The 19,268-nt window shown below is 41.8% G+C and overlaps 2 protein-coding genes and 1 long non-coding RNA gene across 3 annotated transcripts; 1 reads left to right on the forward strand and 2 right to left on the reverse strand.

The window, feature by feature from the left end:
- Positions 1–439: 439 nt before the first annotated feature.
- tmem192 (transmembrane protein 192) lies at positions 440–8,050 on the forward strand. Its single transcript, XM_068322000.1, has 6 exons — positions 440–560; positions 1,119–1,274; positions 1,826–2,087; positions 2,216–2,338; positions 6,941–7,046; positions 7,317–8,050. Exons 1-6 carry the CDS (start codon positions 531–533, stop codon positions 7,429–7,431), a joined length of 792 nt encoding a protein of 263 aa, XP_068178101.1. The 5' UTR covers positions 440–530; the 3' UTR covers positions 7,432–8,050.
- A 1,196-nt stretch (positions 8,051–9,246) lies between these two features.
- apela (apelin receptor early endogenous ligand) lies at positions 9,247–10,958 on the reverse strand. Its single transcript, XM_068322732.1, has 2 exons — positions 10,824–10,958; positions 9,247–9,335 (listed from the first exon to the last, which is right to left on the reverse strand). The coding sequence occupies exons 1-2, from the start codon at positions 10,897–10,899 to the stop codon at positions 9,247–9,249; spliced, it is 165 nt and encodes a 54-aa protein (XP_068178833.1). The 5' UTR covers positions 10,900–10,958.
- Positions 10,959–16,733: 5,775 nt separating this feature from the next.
- LOC137600797 (uncharacterized) lies at positions 16,734–17,947 on the reverse strand. Its single transcript, XR_011036984.1, has 3 exons — positions 17,829–17,947; positions 17,135–17,255; positions 16,734–16,807 (listed from the first exon to the last, which is right to left on the reverse strand). It is a non-coding gene; the product is annotated as an uncharacterized lncRNA (long non-coding RNA).
- Positions 17,948–19,268: the final 1,321 nt, after the last annotated feature.

Consider the following 19,268-nt stretch of genomic DNA (forward strand, 5'->3'; position numbering starts at 1 on the left):
TTAATCCACTCTGATTGGGTGAAAAACAGATTTTCACATAAACTATTGTGAAAAAGGTTCAGACCTTGAACGAGAGATAAAGTAATACGCAGAAATACATCACCACTGTCAAATTTGATGAGTGATAATTTGATGAAACACTTTTATGAAGGAATAACAAATTGAAATTAGATGATATATACAGTATAACCACGTGATCAGGAAGTAAGTCTCAACTCTGGTTTGTGCACGTTTTTTTTAAAATTACCTAATTAAACCGTGTGACTCTTCAATAATGTATGTTTTAGAAAGATGTAATTTACTCTATGATTGTTGGAAGAAAGTGTTTCTTTTGTTAGTAGTAAAAAGCAGATTTATTAATTTTCGTTATAACGTCATGTCCATCTTGTTCGGAACCAATGTTCTCACACCGGCGCTATTTAACATACGAACCGGAAGTGTAATTGTTTACACGCCCCTTTGTCAAAATGTAAGCTTGTTGTTGTTGTTATGTAATTTCTTTCGTTTAAAAACGTCGACATTGGTTCAAAATGGAGTCAAAGGGGCCGCCCCTGTATACAGTACGTATATATCATTCAATTTGAACTTACTACGCTGTCAGTGGTGATTTTGTTGGGTATAGACAAATACTTTGTAGGGGTTAGCCTCGGTTAGCCTAGCTAGATAGTAAAGCTTTTGCGTTTGAAAAATATAAAGATTATCCAAATATAAAACCTACAGGACTAACGCATGTGTAAACTTTAATTCGTGATCAGCTACTTTGAATTTTTTTCCGTTTTCAGTCCAAATGTTGAAAGATTGTTGTGTTATGGGCTGTGAAGAAACGATATTAAAGATTTGCCCACAAGCGCAAGACAGTAGTAACTTCCGGTTTTTTCTTCTTCGTGTGGATGACGTATTGAACGTTAGTCATGCTAAACCAATCAGAGGCAGAGGAGGGCGGGTCCCTCAGGAGACACTTGGTAAACAACTCCTGAGAAAAAGGATACAGGCCTAAAGAAAATATAGAATCAGTTCAAATGTGTACATAAATAATACGGTATATATAATTTATCTTGCAATTAACTACTCTGTATAAATAAACGCCTGCTACCTTAGTAACTTAATGTCCCTTCTAGCCTGCAGGCACCTTGGCAGATCTGTCACGTAGTCAGGAAGAAGATCCTTTGGTGGATGAACCTCTTATCCCTGACTATGCTCTGCACTCTGCCATCAGGAGAGAGTTTCACACTGTGCCAACAGCCTGTCATGCAGGCCTGCTGTCGTTATTGCATGTATGAATTGCACACATTTGCAAACACACACACTTCTGAGCACAATACAATGTGTGAAATGTGAGATAATATTTTAATGTTGCTTATTGTTTCATTAATTATTTAGTAAATTTTCCCCAGTTAAGAGCTGAAATTATGAGTGGATTAATTGATTGATCATCTTGAAAATGGCCAATTTTTTTTGATAATTGTTTAATTGAAGAAAATTAAAAAGAAAAAATTGTCAGAGTACTATTTTTTCCAGTATACTGTATCTAAATAACTGAATGTTAAGATTTTGAACTGTTACAAGGGGGAAAAAAGACACTGAACAATTCTTGAAACTGAACATTTTAGTTCTTCTTTTGGCATTTTATAGACTAAACCACAATCCTAAATTAATCAGACAGATAATCTGAAAGCAGGAAAAAATTGTTTGTTACTAGCCTGTAATTATGCAATGCCGTTGCCACTTGCTCTTTCTTGTCTTGCGTTATCAGTGCAATAACGTCCTTATCATGTGGTGTTTGTTCTCATATTATCTTTATCACTCTTCATTGTCTTTGTTTCAGGTGACTTTTGTGGTGTTGTCAATGTGTCTGGCAGTGCTTTGTGTATTGAAAGCAGGCCAAGAAGAGGTGTGTGCAAAGATTTTGGATAAAGTACAAGGCGAAAGTGTAATTGTGTTTGGGAAGGTGTGCCTCTGGGTGCTGGTTGTGTTGTTCACTGGGTTTGCACAGCACCACCACAGCCGGACCAGAAGCAGAGGATACCTACAGTTCTACAGACAGATGCAGGAGCTGAAGCACCTGCCACTCATGGTGCACTCGACAGGTACATCCGCACACTTTACAGTGCAAAGCAAAGCAATGTACTGTACTTCATGTGTAGGGGGAGGCTTTTTCCACAAGATGGCAGTAATAATTGAAAAACCATGTCTATTTCTCTCTGTTTATATGCAGGAAATGTGATGCTGCTGATTGTTTTGGCTGCACAATTATCACCAACTGTGCACACCAACATGCTTCTCATCATCATTGGGTTGGAACTCTTGGCTGGATTTCCATGCCTGATCTATTACATAGGTATTGTGACTTCAATATTTCCCTCTTATCATTACTTTCAGACATTTATGTAGTTGATGTATGTCAAACTGTCAGTGCATGCACACAAACACACACGCATGGAAGCCAGCTTCTTCCCAAAATGAAGACAGTCTCTCATTTTAATATCTTGCTTTCAAAAAAACACTAAAGAAATAAAGGTGAGTAATATTGTCCTGGAGGTCAGCAACAATTCAAAAAATTTATTCTTGTATGGAAGCTTCTGACAGCTGGAGAAGGCCCATCTTTCACCAGCTTTATCAAATTAAACTTAAATGTTTTTCCTCAGTAATAAAGACATTTCTTATTAATATTTCTCCACTTCCTGCAGTATTTAAAAGCAAACTGTGATTTAACTCTTTACTCTGATGTTACGAGCCAATGCGGACCTCCTCCAATCAATTAGATTAAAAAATTAAAAATAACATTAGAAGCAGGGTGTACTTCCATTCAAGTGTAAATGTATATCAGTTGTGGTAGATGCAAAGAGACACACCCTGTAGATTAGACAAACACACACACACACACACACACAACCCCCACTCTATCTGAGCACATCCGCATCACAATACCTGCCCTGCCCTATTCAGACTCGACAGCATGACAATCAACCATTCAGCCCTCTATCTCTCTCTGTCTCTCTCCTGCCCACCCCCCACCCCCCTCTCAGATTCTACTTTGCAAAATGTTTAGGAGGAGACCGACATCATGCCAAGGTCTCATGTTTTCTGTCTTTCCATTCCTGAACCAGTTGTGTAATATCATATTTAACTCATTTGGCCATACTGTGGTTTGCTGAAATTGCTAAGATGCAAAAATTTAAGTCTTATTAAGTGACTTTGCAACTCAACAGAACATACTGCCCATAAAACAACAACATACAAGTGCCAAATGTTTGTTTAATATGTACAATTACAAATGTACTATATATCGTATTAATTTCTCTCATCCAAATTCACTGTGTAAACACACAAAATTCTATTTTGCAGTTGATATATTTGAGATTTGAACTCTTCTTCTTTTCCTTTCGCCTTTTCCCTTCAGGGGTCGCCACAGATTCGAACTCTGACAACCTCAAATAAACATGTTAAAATAATAGAAGTACAATGACATATTCACTGGTCGATACATTTACGAAATAGTACTAGCTGCTCATCCTTAACAAAGCAACTTCTGAACTGTAGGGTGGGGTTGTCAGAGGGTTTACCAGTTTACTATTTACCAGGAGTTGACACAAGTTGTTGTTGGATTGCTTGAAATTTGTTGTGGAACTGCCCTCATCAAATCGTAGCTTGTCTTGTGATTGAGTCTTTCCTCTAGCATTACCATCATACGTAAGACATACTCACACTTAAATCACCCCCGTTAAATATAAATGAATCTGTTAATCTGTATGAAGAAAAGTCTGATGTGCAACTGTGATGGACAGTAAATAGAGAAATAGACAGAATGCTATGCACGCTCTACTGTCAGTATATAAGGGAAAATTGCGATTGAAGATCTTGTATCAGAGGATATTGATATTGAAGAAATGGTAATGAAAGGAAATCTGTGTTAAAGATGTGTTTGGCAGCTGAAGGGTACAGATTGGGCCACGAGATACCAGAGAGCCAAGGAGGGAAGATAAGAGGCATTAGGATTTAGCCTAGCCACAGGCTCACCCTCGACCCACTCCACCCAGGAACACACACACACACACACACACACACACACACACACACACACACACACACACACACACACACACACACACACACACACACACACACACACACACACACACACACACATTGTCCCTGTGTTTACAGTGAGGGTGATCCAGTGGGTGAGGGTGATATCTGTGTTCACCTGCCACATTCTTGCTCAGATCAGTGAAGTCAGGCACGCACGATACAAACGATGCCTGTCAGCACAAACTTCTTTAAGGCACAGGCGCACAAACACGCATACCGCTGAGTGTTGGATTGTCAAGGTGACATCAGTGAGTTCACCAGGAGACAAATAAATGTCTCCGAATAAGGAGTCAGAGGATAGATGTAACGCCTGCAGCTATGAAGTCCATACAGGAAGGCCTCGTTCAGCTTCTCTTTGAAGTGCGTGGTAATGGTGTGTGTGCGTGTGTGTGTGTGTGCGTGTGTGTGTGTGTGTGTGTGTGTGTCTTTGAGGTTTGCGGTATGTTTCTGCCTCTCATTTTAACATGAATACACTCTCCTCTCTAGAGCATACACTTCAAAGGCTTACCTTACACATCTCTGCTCTGCCGATGGAGGCACAGGATTCACACACGCACACACACACACACACACACACACACACACACTACCTACAGTAAATAAATAATTGGACATTCCTAGATGAAGTGTACCAATGTAGATGCAGATTTTTTTTACATTTCCTGCAGGAAATGTAACCTTCATGTTAACTGGCCCACTAAAACCTAACAATCCTCCCCATGCTGTTTTTTCTTACACGCAGTATTTATCCTTTATTTGAATCAAAACTGTAACTATGTTATGTGACTCTCTCAGTTTAGCATTCACACATTATGAAAGACCAGAGATTACTTTAAAGTCTGAGTTTCCTGATTCACACCCTTTTCTTTCTGGTCTTGTGTTGCTGTAGTCAGATTTCAGGGTTTTTGGGGTCAGTTTCCCTCCAGTTCTTTGTCTTTTATTGTGGATAGTTGTGAGCACTGTATGTGGTACCATTAGGTGTTAGCACCTCTGCAGCTTCACTGTTATCACCTGGAAATATGCACATCTTATGGCTGATTGAAGCTTCTCAAATCTGAGTAGAGCAAGTCTGAGCACTGTCTGTCCAGGCGTGTGAGTTTCTGAAGGACTCTAACAAGGATGTGTGAAATGTGTCACTTTCTTTTAGTCACTGTCTTTTAACCTGCCCGATTCATCCATCGAACTATCCATGCATCCATCTTGTTGGCTTTTAAAGTGTTGTTTTTTGGGGTTTTTTTTACACATTGTACCACAACAAATTGTACCAGCGGTGGTTTATACAGATAATACCTTGTCAAGTTGTCCCGTCCTGCTGTCCTGCGTTGCAGGGTCACACCATTTATACAGAAGATCCAGCGGTCCTCTATGACCCCAAAGATCCGCCTTTACGCTTTGGCAGTGTTTGTACAGTGACAGTTAACAGTGAGGCGCGATAAATGCTCGGGAGTCTCGTTCAGAACAGGCTGTGTAAGAGTACTGTAGTAGCTCCGGTGACCTTTGTAGTGTCACACAGCACAAACCCACAGCAGCACAACGCAGCTCAGGTGTGTGATGTTTAGATGGCATGCTGGCGTACTGCGACCAAAAAGAGGCGTGACATGTAACACAGCGGCGTCTGCATCTAGTGACACATCTTACATATGCATCTTCAAGGAGCTCCCAGCAGCGTCTCCGCAATTCGGGAGATTTTTTTTTCTTCTTTTTTTGGTTGAAGTTCATTCTTTTTGGGTTAGCAGCTAACGGCTAGTTGTCTCTCCATTTGTGGCTCGCATGCATAACACGGCGTGAAAATGTCTGTTCTAGCGTCCCGTTGTCTCACATCTTTTATACCGACATTGATGTGTTACGACCTCCACAGACGACTTGGAGGTTGGAGCGACGTAGGTTTTATTGTTTCTGTAGTAACATCCGGCATCACAGAGAAAGAAAATGCTTCACGTCACATCATTTATGTTTATGGGGTTTCTTTTTTTTTGCTTATTACAGTATTTTGTTTGTACATTCAAACATTTCCCGTGTTTTTTTTTTAGAATGTAACTCTGTTGGTATTGTTTAAATATTTGTCAACAGTTTGATTTTACAGACCCCCATCATCACTTTTTGTTCTTTTATTGCCTTCTGTTCTTCACTCCACCTCCGCAATCCTCTGCCTTTCTGGAATGTCCCTGGCTCTCTCACATACCTGCTTACTTTTGTTGTATTTACACACACACGCACACACAGACACAAGCACACACTCACAGTTTTAGGGTCTCATTATGCAGGAATTTCCAGCATTTTTCTAGATTGTTTGTGAGTGTGGATGTTGAGATGCTGCACTGTAGCAAAGTAAAGATAGTGCTCTTTAGAACCTCCCTGACAATTTCCTCTGGCTAATGACAGCCAAGTCTTATCAATCCTCACTCATCTCCTCCCTCTGCCCATCCTCGCGCAATCGCCTCACAAACCCATACACTTCAGTCTTATCTTAATTCAAATGACACCAACATCTCCTGTGTTTCTCCCCTGGCTCCTCCTCCAGCTCACGCTGCTCACACCGCACCCTCACCTTACAGCCTCTTGTGTGAAGGTGTGTGTTTAGGACGTGACAATTACAGGTTTGAATGCAGGATATGGCAGCTCATAAGGTCTAAATGCAGGATATAATGGCGTTTGTGTGTTTAGGAGAGGAAGAGGGATGCAAAACAGTGGAAGAAAAACAAAAGTGTGCTGTTTTTTGGCAAAGTAATTAATGTTTGTGTTACCTGTATGTCCCACAGTGATGCCTGTGTGTCATAGTGTACAGAATAACACACTGCTTTTACGTCTTTAGACTAATAAGAGGCTTTTTATTTGTTTTGTCTTTTTTTAGTCAAGGTGATGCAGTTCAACCGGGAGAAACCTGCACCAGATGTGAGCCAAGAGGAGCGTTCACACAACATCAATATCACAAACCTCCCGACTGAGACCGGCTTCAGGTACGCAGATTTCACTCTGTCTCTCACCGTATGTGGCCCTTTATAAGAACCACGTTCTGGGACGTTTTTCTCATCACACTCGTGTTCCACCAACCCTCTGATGCCCTCTCTTGACTGCAACCTGCTGTGTTTTTAAGCAGCAACAAAATATTTCTGCCTGTGAGAAGACAGAAGGCTGCAGTTGTGTGGTGTATTTTCATGTCACCATCCACAAACAGACCAACACAAGCAGCGCCGCATGTTCCATGTGTGTCATCCTTTGTGTCGCAGAGAGGGCTCCAGTCTGGAGGAGGTGGTGGAGAAACAGGCCGACCTGATCGAGTACCTGAAACAACACAACAGCCTGCTGAGCAAGAGACTCCTCAACCTCACGGCTCAACACTGACGTCACCCCCACCCCAACCGAAAAACCAGCCGGCACAGACTGGGAACCAGCACTTAATCATTTCACTAATTCTGCGCTCTTAAAAAGGAAAGAAAGGGAATCTGGGTTTCAAATAGAGATTTCAAGCTAAAGAAAGACTGAAAGGTTGGAAATCCTTTTGCAAGCAACAACCTGTGTGCACAGATCTCAGGCAGGACGGTTCATCCTGACCTGTGATGGGGGAGATAATGCAGGAGGTGAGCTGTAAGTGGAGGACAGTTAAGAGAGGAGTCACGGATCAGCTGGGAGGGGTTTTATCACTGTCTTTTGACCCTTGGTGACCCGTGTATGCTCCCACTTGTGTTACTGTGAGAGAAACGGAGCCTATATTGTTTTATAGAGCAGCTGCACAAAGGAGGAACTGAAAGATAAGGAGATATGTGATGGAAAGGCGATCACCTCTCAGGGCTTAAACAATGAAAAGACAATGAGTCATTTTCTAAAATGTGTATGTTTACTTTTATGTCTGGAAATGTGGTTAAATGCTTTATTTGGTAGCAGCTTTTTTTTTTTTTTTTTTTACTGTGTTCAACTGTTGAGTTTGTGTGTCTTAAATGATTCCAATAAATCTTTAATATTGTCTTTTTTCATTTATTTGCTCAAGTCTCCTCAGGATGATGGCGGACACAAGTTCTCAGTGAAATCTGACCAGGTGTCCAAAAACTTTGAGCTGAAAGATGTCAAATAATAGAAACGACCTGGTAGCGATGTCTTTTCCCACCTCGTCATCTCTTTAATTCTCATGTCACAGGAATCATCAAACTATTGAAGCGGTCATTTGGTTTTTGATCCCCATTGTGATTTCTTTGTGGTTTGGAATCCGTAAATCCACAGGGAGCTCAGCATTTATGACTCTTTTCCCTATGTTGCTTCTCCTGAGAGCCGTATTTATATGGACTAACGCAGGTAGCGGGAATGCTTTTTGATCTTGAGCTTCTCCTTTACACATTTACTGTTTTTCTCTGTCCCAATCATAATTACATCAAATTTAAACCAGGTTTACTTATTGACCATAAAGTCAATTTATTTAAACAAAATCTCAACAGGAATATGAAGTTTGACAGTTTCATTAAAAAGTCTTAAATTTACAGTCAGTCAATAAACATCTGAAGTGCACGCATACATTATAAACACTTTTCATGTGGATGCTGCAGTCACCGAGACGTCTGCACAGCTTCTTAGATACAAAATCTAATTGATGAAAGATGCTGTAGCTCATTCATGCATCCTCTTATTCTTCTTTGGTAGACAATAAATGGCTTAGGATGAAGAGGGAAGGTGCTTGTCGGTGACCACAAAGAACGAAGAACCAATCTTGCATGCGCTAAACCGAATCCCGATTTTGAACCGTTTAGTGTAGCTTTCTGTGCAGCTACTAAAACGTGACAGTCTTTTTCCATTGTGGACCACTTCCATTCCGCAATCTTTCGGAACAGAGATCCATCCACATTGCAGCTGCTTGGCATCCATTCTGCAATCCTCGTTCTTGTGTTTCAACCTGTAATGAAAAAAACATACGAGTTCAGGTCAGTAATTAAAACTAACACCCGTTTCCAAACACACTTTGGCTGTAAAGCCTTCCCCTCCATCGTTAGAGAGATTTATGTCTGAGCTGGACACACTCCTGCTCTGAGTCAGTAAGCACCCCTGCTAGTCATCACACACACCTTGTTAACTGCCACCTGCATGCTCTGTAACCCGCTTTTCTTCCATGCATCACACACGTCAGCTCATAACACCTTTGACTTTAAAACACATGTATAAATTGTCTTACCTTTAGGGGAAGGGCACTCTGGAGTGGAGAGGCAGGCAGCGTCTGTGTGGGCAGTGGTATTTGTGATATCTTCTCCTCGGGTGCAGGAAGTCTGACAGGAAAAAATAGCTTGATTTTAATGTGTGTAAATACTTTTACTTGTTGCCCTTGATTAAAAATAAATAAATTATGAAATGTATAGAGTATTTTTGTGTTCAAGGGGACCTCAGCATATCACCTGACTGGCCAAATTATTCCCAAATGAAAGAGATCGAACTCAAACTGGGCATTCTTTATCCACAAGAGATATAATGACACCACAACAATCACCATTTTCTCAAAGCAGGTCAATAGATATAAATTTGAACCTGATGAGGCCTAATTATTATAGCATGACCTGTGCGCAACACAAGAACTGCCTTTGGACCCACTTCCCATCAAAAGGCCGACCCCCTTCTAATAAACTGGGACACACAGACCTAACACCTGATTATTTTTAAACGTCCCTAATAAATCCACTTTGACTCCCGCGGCTCACATGCTGGCTGCCAAGCCCAGGAAGAGATAAAGTGCCAGATGACTTTATGACTCCCTCTTCCTCCCCCCACCTCTCCACCATCCTGAAAGAAACTACTCCCCACGCCTGGAGGTAGGCTTCCTTACACTTGGCACTGCTACTCCATGTCATGTTAATAGAGCCAGGGTATTTGCATGGCGTTTTAACACCGCGATTAACAAAAGCGCGCAGGAGTGCCTTCCATTCACGGACAAAGAGGCGATCTGAGGTCGCTGTGCGATCCCCGGCGGCGCTCCGCTCCCATCCCTTCCTCCCTCCTTCCATCTTCTCCTCTCCATCACATGAGCCTAATCACGTCCTCAAGCCAGAAACCTGTGAGTTTAACGACCGTTGTTTTCCCTCCGACTGAAAGCCGAGGTGCAAACAACAGAAAAGCAGCCTGGATGTGCGTAAAGAGCGCACCTGCTGTGGCAGCCAGGCGCAGTCAAACGGGTTTTCAGATAGTTATCCGAACATATGTCACTTAGGAAAGTTTTAATTAGATTGTGTAATCGTCCTACTGCGGTCCAAAAAGAAAAGACCAATGGTAAACATCCATTAGTGGGGGGGGGGGTTCTTTTATTCAAGTGTGTGGTGTGAGCGGTGAACAAAAATGACCATTAATAGGCTCTATTTTTCATGATCCCATGAAATCCGGACATTTCATGTGAAAATAGGAAAGATGTCAAACTAATTTTTTTCTACTTCATCAGTTTTTAGAAGAGAATTTAAATATAGAATTAATTATTTCAACATCATACATATATTTATTTAAACGAGGGACTACATAATGGCGCGTAATTTGCGTAGTGATATGATCACGGTGATGAGGTGATTTATCATTTACCATATAAGTATAATATCAGTGTTTCGTGCGTCCCGGGGTGGAGAACGTTTACATGAAGGTAATTAAATTGACTCCATTATTTTTTCTGCTTGACATTTAAGAGACATGGTTCCAGAAATAGTTAAAAGCTTCAGTTTATATTATATTTAAATTATATTTATTTATATTTATATTTCAGGACTTGTGGAGGTTTTTACCCGGTCGGACTGAGGAGGTCGGAAGGACAGCAGCCAGGAGCAGAAGGAGGAGGGAGAGCAGGTTGAAGATCCTCATGGCCAGGCAGCGGTGAGCCTCTGAGGAACTCGGTCCAGATTAGAGTTCTTCTGGTTTAAAACTGAAGCAGTAATACTTGGTGTGGTTCTGTGTGTCCCCCCACAGGAGAACCTCCTCTGGTCTCAGGATGATCAGGAGCCAGTGGACGATCAGGGGCCGGTGGATGATCAGGGGGCCAATGGAGTCCAAAGTGTCCCCGGGTCCAGTGAGAGTGTCCAGAGAGCCAAGTGACAAAGGTGACTTTCCCCCCACCTCCTTTATACTGACTTTTAGAGGGAGGGGTATGTTTGGTGGGGTGTATCTCCTGCAGCAGCCCCCACTTTGACCACTACTCCTCACCACACACACACTCACAGAGTAGTTCAGCATTACACATATTGACCCCACATGTAGAGGGTAATTTAAGGGAACCTCTCACTGCCCCTTAAGCGCACACACACACACACACACACACACACACACACACACACACACACACACACACACACACACACACACACACACACACACACACGCACACACACCACTGCAGCATTAGCATGCATGCTATGTGCAATTTAATGATGGAAATTTCAGGGAATTTTCCAGTTTTTCATTCATTTTGCTGTCTTTGGTCGGTTGGAATGTTTGTAAGGCTCGATGAAGGGGAAAGTTTTATGTGTGACACAAACCTGCAGCGAAAGACAAAGAAATTTTTCAATTTTTCTCGTTTTTTTTTGTTAAATTAAATGAATTTATTAAATTTAATAGCTAAATTAAAGTAATCAATTAATTTAAAATGAATAAAAATTAAATCTAAAATTAATTTGTTAAATTTAATTAACACACTAAGGATGAACTCAAAGACAAGTCAGCCAGGCTGCTGTAGGTCACCCACCAGCGACACATTCCCTTACATTCACCCCCGTCAGTGGGGAAAAAAAATCCCTAAGATAATCATTAAAGTACTTTAAAAAAAATATTTTCATATCATTGAAATCAAACTGTAACGTTCTTGATTCCTTCATTTCTTTTTCTTTTTTGTCATCCAGGAAATATTTAAAGAAAGAAGAACCATGGTTTAGAAAGCTGTTGCAGGTTCAGTGGCAGATCCTTACTCCAGAATTGTGTCACCCCCTGCCCCCGCACAGAGAAAACACACACACACACACACACAAAAGGAGTTTGGATGGTCAGGGGTATTCGTAGTGTGGGGGGTGGTAGGGGCGGTTGCACAGGGTTTGGGGTCGGGGTCCAGCGATGCTCTGACTGTCTGGGGTCGGGGTCCAGCGATGCTCTGACTGTCTGGGGTGTCGTCTAACTCTCTGTTCTCCTGCTTTAATATTTTCTTGTAACACACAAAACTTCTTGAAGTTTTCTCTACGTTATTTGCACAGAAGCTAAGTCTGCCCTCATCCATCCCACCCGTCCCCAGCCCTCCTACGTGATGCAGCTGGGGGGGGGAGGTCACCTGGTGGGGTTCTCCTACAGCTGGAAACCCAGCCTGCTTGCTGCCGGTGGGTTTGCAGAGCGTGGGGACTCATTAGCGTGTCTGCTCACCGCTGTCTCTGCAGACTGACTCTCCATTCAGCACCCAGGTAATGAATTAACACATTAAGATGAAATGTCAGCCATTACATGTGAATGAGGATTAGAGAAGCAGCAGGACACTAATGGACCGGGGCCTTAAAGTAGTCACACCGACTTTGAACAAGCAATCAGGACCGTCAGCTCTCTTCTCAGATGTAGTCTCTCTAGTTTTTTAGTAAAGTGTTATAAATGTCAGCATCATTTAATCATTGGAATCTCTTTCCTGTTTTGTGCTGTTTGCAGAAACGTTGATTGACGTGACAGAGATTCCTCGTGGATTGGACCGACGTACGATCACATTCAGTTGCGTGTACTCGCATCCGTCCTTGTAACAAACAAGGGTTTGCACTCAGCTTCTGTGGCAAGCTGGGATTTGCATATCGACTGCCATTGTCTTTTAAAAACTTTTATTTTCCCTGTATGAGTATGCTAATTTCGGGTCAATTGTCATTCAGAGCCACCTGGATCGGCTGCTTCTACCCGCTGCCGAATCTCTAGTTTCTGTTTGTCCGTCTTTATTTTCTACTGTTCGGAGTAGAAACAGGAGAATCCCACCAGATCCTCACCACCAGGATTTCTTTGTGAGCGGGTAGACGGTCTTGTAATATTTGCTCTTCCTGGGGATTATACGTTTTTACAGGGATTACCCAGTCTGCTCACATGCTCCCCTCTGAGTTACACACACACACACACACAAACACACACACACACACACACACACACACACACACACACACACACACACACACACACACACACACACACACACACACACACACACACACACACACACACACACACACACACACACACAATGGATTGATGGATGGCTTCTCATTTCGTCTAAACAATCTGCTTAGATTTACAATAACATTATATTTGGTTTGAAAGAAGTTTTTTTTGTCAATATTAACATTTTCCAAAGAGCGTTTTTACTATGAATTGAGATTGACCGAGTCATTTAAAGACATTCTAGTATTTCAGAAACATCAATGGATAAGTTGGTCGAGTGTAAAAAAACCCCGTAAATGCTCAAAATACTCCAAATTCACTGGTTTTAAAATAATCCAATGTTTGTTTCCTATCACTTTAATTTTAGACCAATGGAGTGGATTTCACTCTACATAGATTTCATAAGGCATTCTTGGTATTTTATGACACCATAAATAGTTTTGTAAAAAGACTAATGAAGGCAAATATGCAGGGGAATGGATAATTGCAATCTCAATCAGGGTAAAATACAAAGCATTAAATCACGTTTTACCTAATACCTAATATAATACCTAATATCCAGTGTTGATCTGATCAACCGGGTTTAGTATCAATTCAGCACCAGTGTTAGACGTGACGGTAGTGGTGTGTAACTCAGACACACACCTATCTGTGTTGTCGTGATCTTGGCCTTCCTCGCTGGCTGTGATCTTTACGACTGCAGAGGAAGCTTCGGCCTCTCTTCTCCTCCCCTCCTCAATTTCCACTTTCTTCTTCCTCTCCTGTCGTCTCCGGAGCAGATAAACGTCTTCCTCTGGTTTTACTTGAAGTGGTACTTAAATATAAATGGTGCAACAACTTTCTTTGTAATCTCTATGCTTGGGTTCCACATTTGTGAGCATCAGGGTGACAGGTAGTGTTGCTTTTCTTTGACATCCATCAATTGAATACAATATTTTTATTTATTTATTTTCCCCCCATTTTTAAGTTCTGCTTTCTTTGTAGTCTTTACAGCATGTTGTGTTATTGTGTTGTGTTTACAGGGTGATGGAGGTGCTTTCATATGTTTGCATGTTCTGGCCCACAAAGAGTGTTTGTCGTATAAGTACTACCAGTCATTGTTCTTCACAGTTTTTCCCATTTTTTAGGAGTCCAATCCAGTGTAATAATGTCATTTATACAGTAAACCATCAATCAATATGTAGATGTAAAAATACAAGGGTGAGTTTTCCTTTCATTTCCATTCATTCAGATGGATAGAGGCCCCTGTAGCTGATAGAGTAGCAGACACGTGATGTCCCGTGATGTCTGAGGGTTTTGGGGGATATACTCCTCTATCTCTGTGTGTATCTGTGATCTGATTGGTCAGTTTGTTGTCTGACAGTGAGGTCGTCAGTGTTAATGTGAGCCAACTAGACCTCAATTATCCTGAAAAGCCGTTATCTCCAGCGTCCCAACGGCGGTCTGAATGGACACATATACACATGAACAGCAGCCATCAGCCAATACACAAGCAGGCAGTGTGGGGCCATCAGCACACATCACACCACACAAATGAGCTGGGCGTCGGGGTTTCTTCTGCTCTCTGGGAAGAAAAAGATGGCTGGTTGACTTCTTCTTCATCCCTCCTACCCTCCGTGTCCCCAACTAGACGGCTGACTCTGGGGGAGTGACGGAAGACTCAGGGGTCAAGGGGCAAACTCAACAGGGAGCAGCCTCTAGCTCCCCCATGATGTCACCCCAAATAGGGCTTCAGGGGCCAAAAGTCACTCCGTTTGTTAAATCCTAACCCAGACACAGCGGCTTCTCTGGACACACACAGACAGTTTTCTTTTTGAAGTGCAGATTGGATCTTCGTGTTACGTGACCACACACATTCAAAAATACAAGTAGTAGTCGTTGCGCCAAGATGTTGTCTAACAAAAGCCCAATAGTGGATATGGCATTGCGTACTTTGTGACCTTTTTTTGACAGGTCGGTGTAACGAACCTCATTCCAGCCCTCAAATAGATTTATTTTCCATACAGTAAAGGATAAGAGGTTAAGGTCAGACTGTTGTGAATCCCACAGGATGGTTACCTGAGATGTGAAATCCAGGTTTGAAGTACACAACAGTCATCAAGTTCATTGTCCATTTGTGTTTTGGGTAAACAAAACTGTTTATTAGTGACATTTTTAAGGAATAAAATGGTAGGTTTTCATTCATCTCAGGTCCTTTATAAGAACGTCATTTCACACCAGAGACCTGTAACCTTGTGTGTGTCTAGCTTGCTTGATGATCACTCTGTTCTTTCTATTAAATAGCTTCTTCTCTGCTTCTTTTCCTTCACCTGGCAGAAAGAAGACAATCACTTTGCAGCATTAGAAAAGAAGACATTGGTGTGTGTGTGTCTTTGGCAGCGGAGGAGGCTTGTGTACCTAGATGTGCAGGTTGCTGTTGGATGCAGATTGAAGCCAAGGTGAAGAGTGAAAAGATGAGGAAGGCGACGACGATGAAGGTTAGCTCAAAGCCTGAGAAAGGCTGGTCCATCTGCACAAACACCCGACATAAAGCACGACTTCACATTTTATAACGAAGCATCAAAAAGATTACTTTAATTTGATTTTATAGGCGTAAGATGTTTCAAACGGACATTTCTTTGTATGCACATAATTTTCTGCTGAGCTTTCCATTGAGCTGTTTGAATTCAAATCACTCCAAGTATGATATATTGAAAATAGAGTAAAAGAGTGAATAAACCAATAAATGAGCTGAACCTCATTGAATATTTGTACCTCTCCAGAAAACTTCTGGTTCAGGATCATCACACTTCCTACAAAACCATTTCTAGCTTGATGTGACCTTATCATCGGGTTGAGCCGACCTTTTCTCCTATCTCCTCAGGTGTGTGCTGCAGATTGCGTATAACACCTGCATACAAAAAACTGCATTTTATTGTAAGCATAAATGCTTATTTCACTGATTTCTTTGGATAATTCCTGTTTTTCTGGCCAATCTTGATACATGCAGTCTGACGTGCTGCAACAGATGCGTCCACTAGGGGGCGGCAGAACTATGTCGGTTATTGGGTTACAGTAATTGCGTTGTCAATTCCATTTTACTTCAGGTCACAACTTTTTCATGTCAGGTATTTGAATGAGTAGAACTTCTTTGTACTAATTTGAATCTCTTTACTTCAACCAAAACCCCTTTGCTGTCTCAGCCTATGAATGAAAACATGCTGATTTACAGTAAAGTAAGGTCAGCGGTTGGATAAATCCCTCTTCATGTTTTCATTGCTTTTTGAAGAGGAATTATAATCTTCTTTGCATCGTTCAGGTTCATAAAGAAATCTAATAACCAAACAGAATACCTCAGCTCTGATCATTGACAGAAGCTCCACCCTTTGACCCCTGACAGGAACACCTCAGGCATCTTAATCTGATTAAATAATCTCACCAGCATGTCTTTTGTTTCTGACCTAAATTTTAAAAAGCCTCTCCGGTGCCGTAGATATGCATAAAAGATGATGAAGAAAAAAAACACAACAAAGGAAGTCACCATTGCGACTTACCAGTTGAAGAATAAAGCGGATTTTTTCACATCGGACGGAGATGATATTTCTCCGTCTCTCCACATGCAGATGGTCTGGATGAGAAAAGCAGCTTTGACATACTGTACACTGTGTGTTTATTTTCTTTTTTTACAGTGTACAATCCAGGCCACTCCTTTGCAATGCATCCTGGAAGCAAATAACGCTAGATCCTATAACAGAGTACACACACGAAGACTCTCTGTCTCTCTCTCTCACACACACACACACACAAACACACACGCACACACACACGCACGCACGCACACACACACACACACACACACACACACACACACACTACACGTTCAATGGTCACAGTTTAGACTTTGTTCTGTGGACTGACACACACCACACACACACACACACACACACACACATACGTCATTTGGCACCAATCAGGAAGAATAGGCGACTGTTGTTCTCTGAAGTTTTTATTCTTCATCATGAAGCTCAGCAGGAGTCAAACGATCAGCTCCTGTCTCCCCGGTTGTGTTTCTGACTCTGTTTGGACGGAAAATAAGGAAAGAAATCCACATTATTCAACATTTTAGTCACACTGACAGGAGATACGCTGATGAGACGTGATCAATATTTTTTTTGGCTTTTCAGAGTCGCACAAAATAAACATTCAGACACATAAGATGTCAAATAAAGTTTCGCTTGTAATTTATTGATGTAATGTGAACAATAAAATATGCTCAAGGATCAATTTAACAGCGGTTTCTGGTCCTTTGTCTGCACAAAGTTGCCTCCAATACTCATGGAGTGAGACGCATTCCGGCAACAGTTAGTTGATCCTCTTTCTCTCTATCTCACATTATTTCCATCTACATTACATAATTTGATCCAAATACCAGATTTTTCCCCCCATAAACTTAACATTTCAATCCATAAACCTCCATGAAGGTTTCAGTAATCATATCAAAAGCTGATAAAATCACCATGTGGACTATGACCATCACAACTTTTTGTTAGATTTAAATCCATCAAATGAAATGAGAGTTGAAATCAGACACTTTGTGTGTGTGTGTGTGTGTGTGTGTGTGTGTGTGTGTGTGTGTGTGTGTCTCGTACCATTCCAGTGTGCACATTCCTCATTGAGTATCCCAGTAAGTGTGAAGAGGGCGAAGACCAGTAGAGAGAACATGACCGTCAGCACCTCCAGCTCGGTCAATGCAGACGCCATCTCCAGCCGTTCCTACGGTGAAAATGACCCGTTTCCCTACTAAGGTGACCCCCCCCCCCCATCCCATTTCACCCAGTGAGTGTTACTTTAGCGGCAGCTTCAACACACACAAACACATCCTCATCTTTGTCACACCGTTGGAAGAGCTGTGAAAGCCTAACAGATGCCCTCTCAAGTTCAAGTGAGATCATATTAACCCTAATTATTAATGGGCCCTGTGAGTGTGTAGGAGCGCCTATGTAAAATGTATGAATGTCTTCATTTTAGGGCTCCAGATTGTTCTCAGCTGAAGTGTTAGACTTTGACTCGTTTTTAAAACGGCTCTGAAATTGGGACTTCAGATGGAAGACAATGAAGAAGTGGTTTTCCAGTAAGAATCTGTGTGAAATCTGAGCGGTTCTGTTTAAGTACACCCAATCCATTTGTCTCCTGAAATCCATCCTACTCATCATCAGTGGGTGCACACGCTCTTGAATGTTAAACAGATGATACAGTACTTGCTGCCAACCAGAAGCATCTCCTATAAATCAGAATGTGCGTTCTGACATCATGATTTCTTATGTGATCACCCTGATACGCTTGATGTGCACGCATGTAAAAAGTGTTGATGAACGTATCCTGATGCATATTTGAGCACAAGTTTGTATCTTCTAGATGCGGCCTTCAGCTTTTCTTTCGAAAGTGAGAAGACAAAAAGGCCAGCTGTTGTTTTCTGTTATGATCATTTGGATCACGAGCTGCGAGATCGTTTTCTTGCAACGCAAATAGATCAGAACCAGAACCAGACCCATTCTCTGTCTCTCTCTCTAGTCCCCTGTTAACACCAGAACTCTTTAAGTCTGTAGAAGTTCTACTGCTTTAGATCTCTTATCAGTTTGTGAGGAAACACATTTTTTACACGTTCACACAGACTTTATCCGTGTGGGATTAGAAACAGGTTTGCAGAACCTCTAAAGCCAAATCTGATGATGCTTCACCACCACAAAGACATTGTCGACGTTATGTAAGTCCACGTGGGCCGGATGACACGGTAACACACAATAAATAGAATGGAACGCACCTCTGCCAACTCATGTCTGAACAATGTGATGGAAGAAACCATCTCACACATCCTGTCATCCTAAAATCAGAGGTCGCCTCGGTCAAACGGCGCTCTTGATGTCACCTATTTTCCAGTGATATCAGTGTTAATCCTCGTAGCCTGAGGCAATTTGAAATAGGATTACGCCCTCATGGCCCAAAGACACACACACCTACACACACACACACACACACACACACACACACACACACACACACACACACACACACACACACACACACACACA

Source organism: Antennarius striatus, chromosome 8 (assembly GCF_040054535.1).
Source record: "Antennarius striatus isolate MH-2024 chromosome 8, ASM4005453v1, whole genome shotgun sequence".
NCBI lineage: Eukaryota > Metazoa > Chordata > Actinopteri > Lophiiformes > Antennariidae > Antennarius > Antennarius striatus.

Excerpts from the sequence above, each read along its gene's own strand:
- tmem192 (XM_068322000.1), top strand. The coding sequence starts at position 531 with ATGGAGTCAAAGGGGCCGCCCCTGTATACA. Across the intron at positions 2,339-6,940 it reads ATGCCTGATCTATTACATAG|TCAAGGTGATGCAGTTCAAC; the intron begins GTATTGTGACTT and ends GTCTTTTTTTAG. Across the intron at positions 7,047-7,316 it reads CCGACTGAGACCGGCTTCAG|AGAGGGCTCCAGTCTGGAGG; the intron begins GTACGCAGATTT and ends TTTGTGTCGCAG.
- apela (XM_068322732.1), bottom strand. The coding sequence starts at position 10,899 with ATGAGGATCTTCAACCTGCTCTCCCTCCTCCTTCTGCTCCTGGCTGCT. Across the intron at positions 9,336-10,823 it reads GACCTCCTCAGTCCGACCGG|ACTTCCTGCACCCGAGGAGA; the intron begins GTAAAAACCTCC and ends TTTTCCTGTCAG.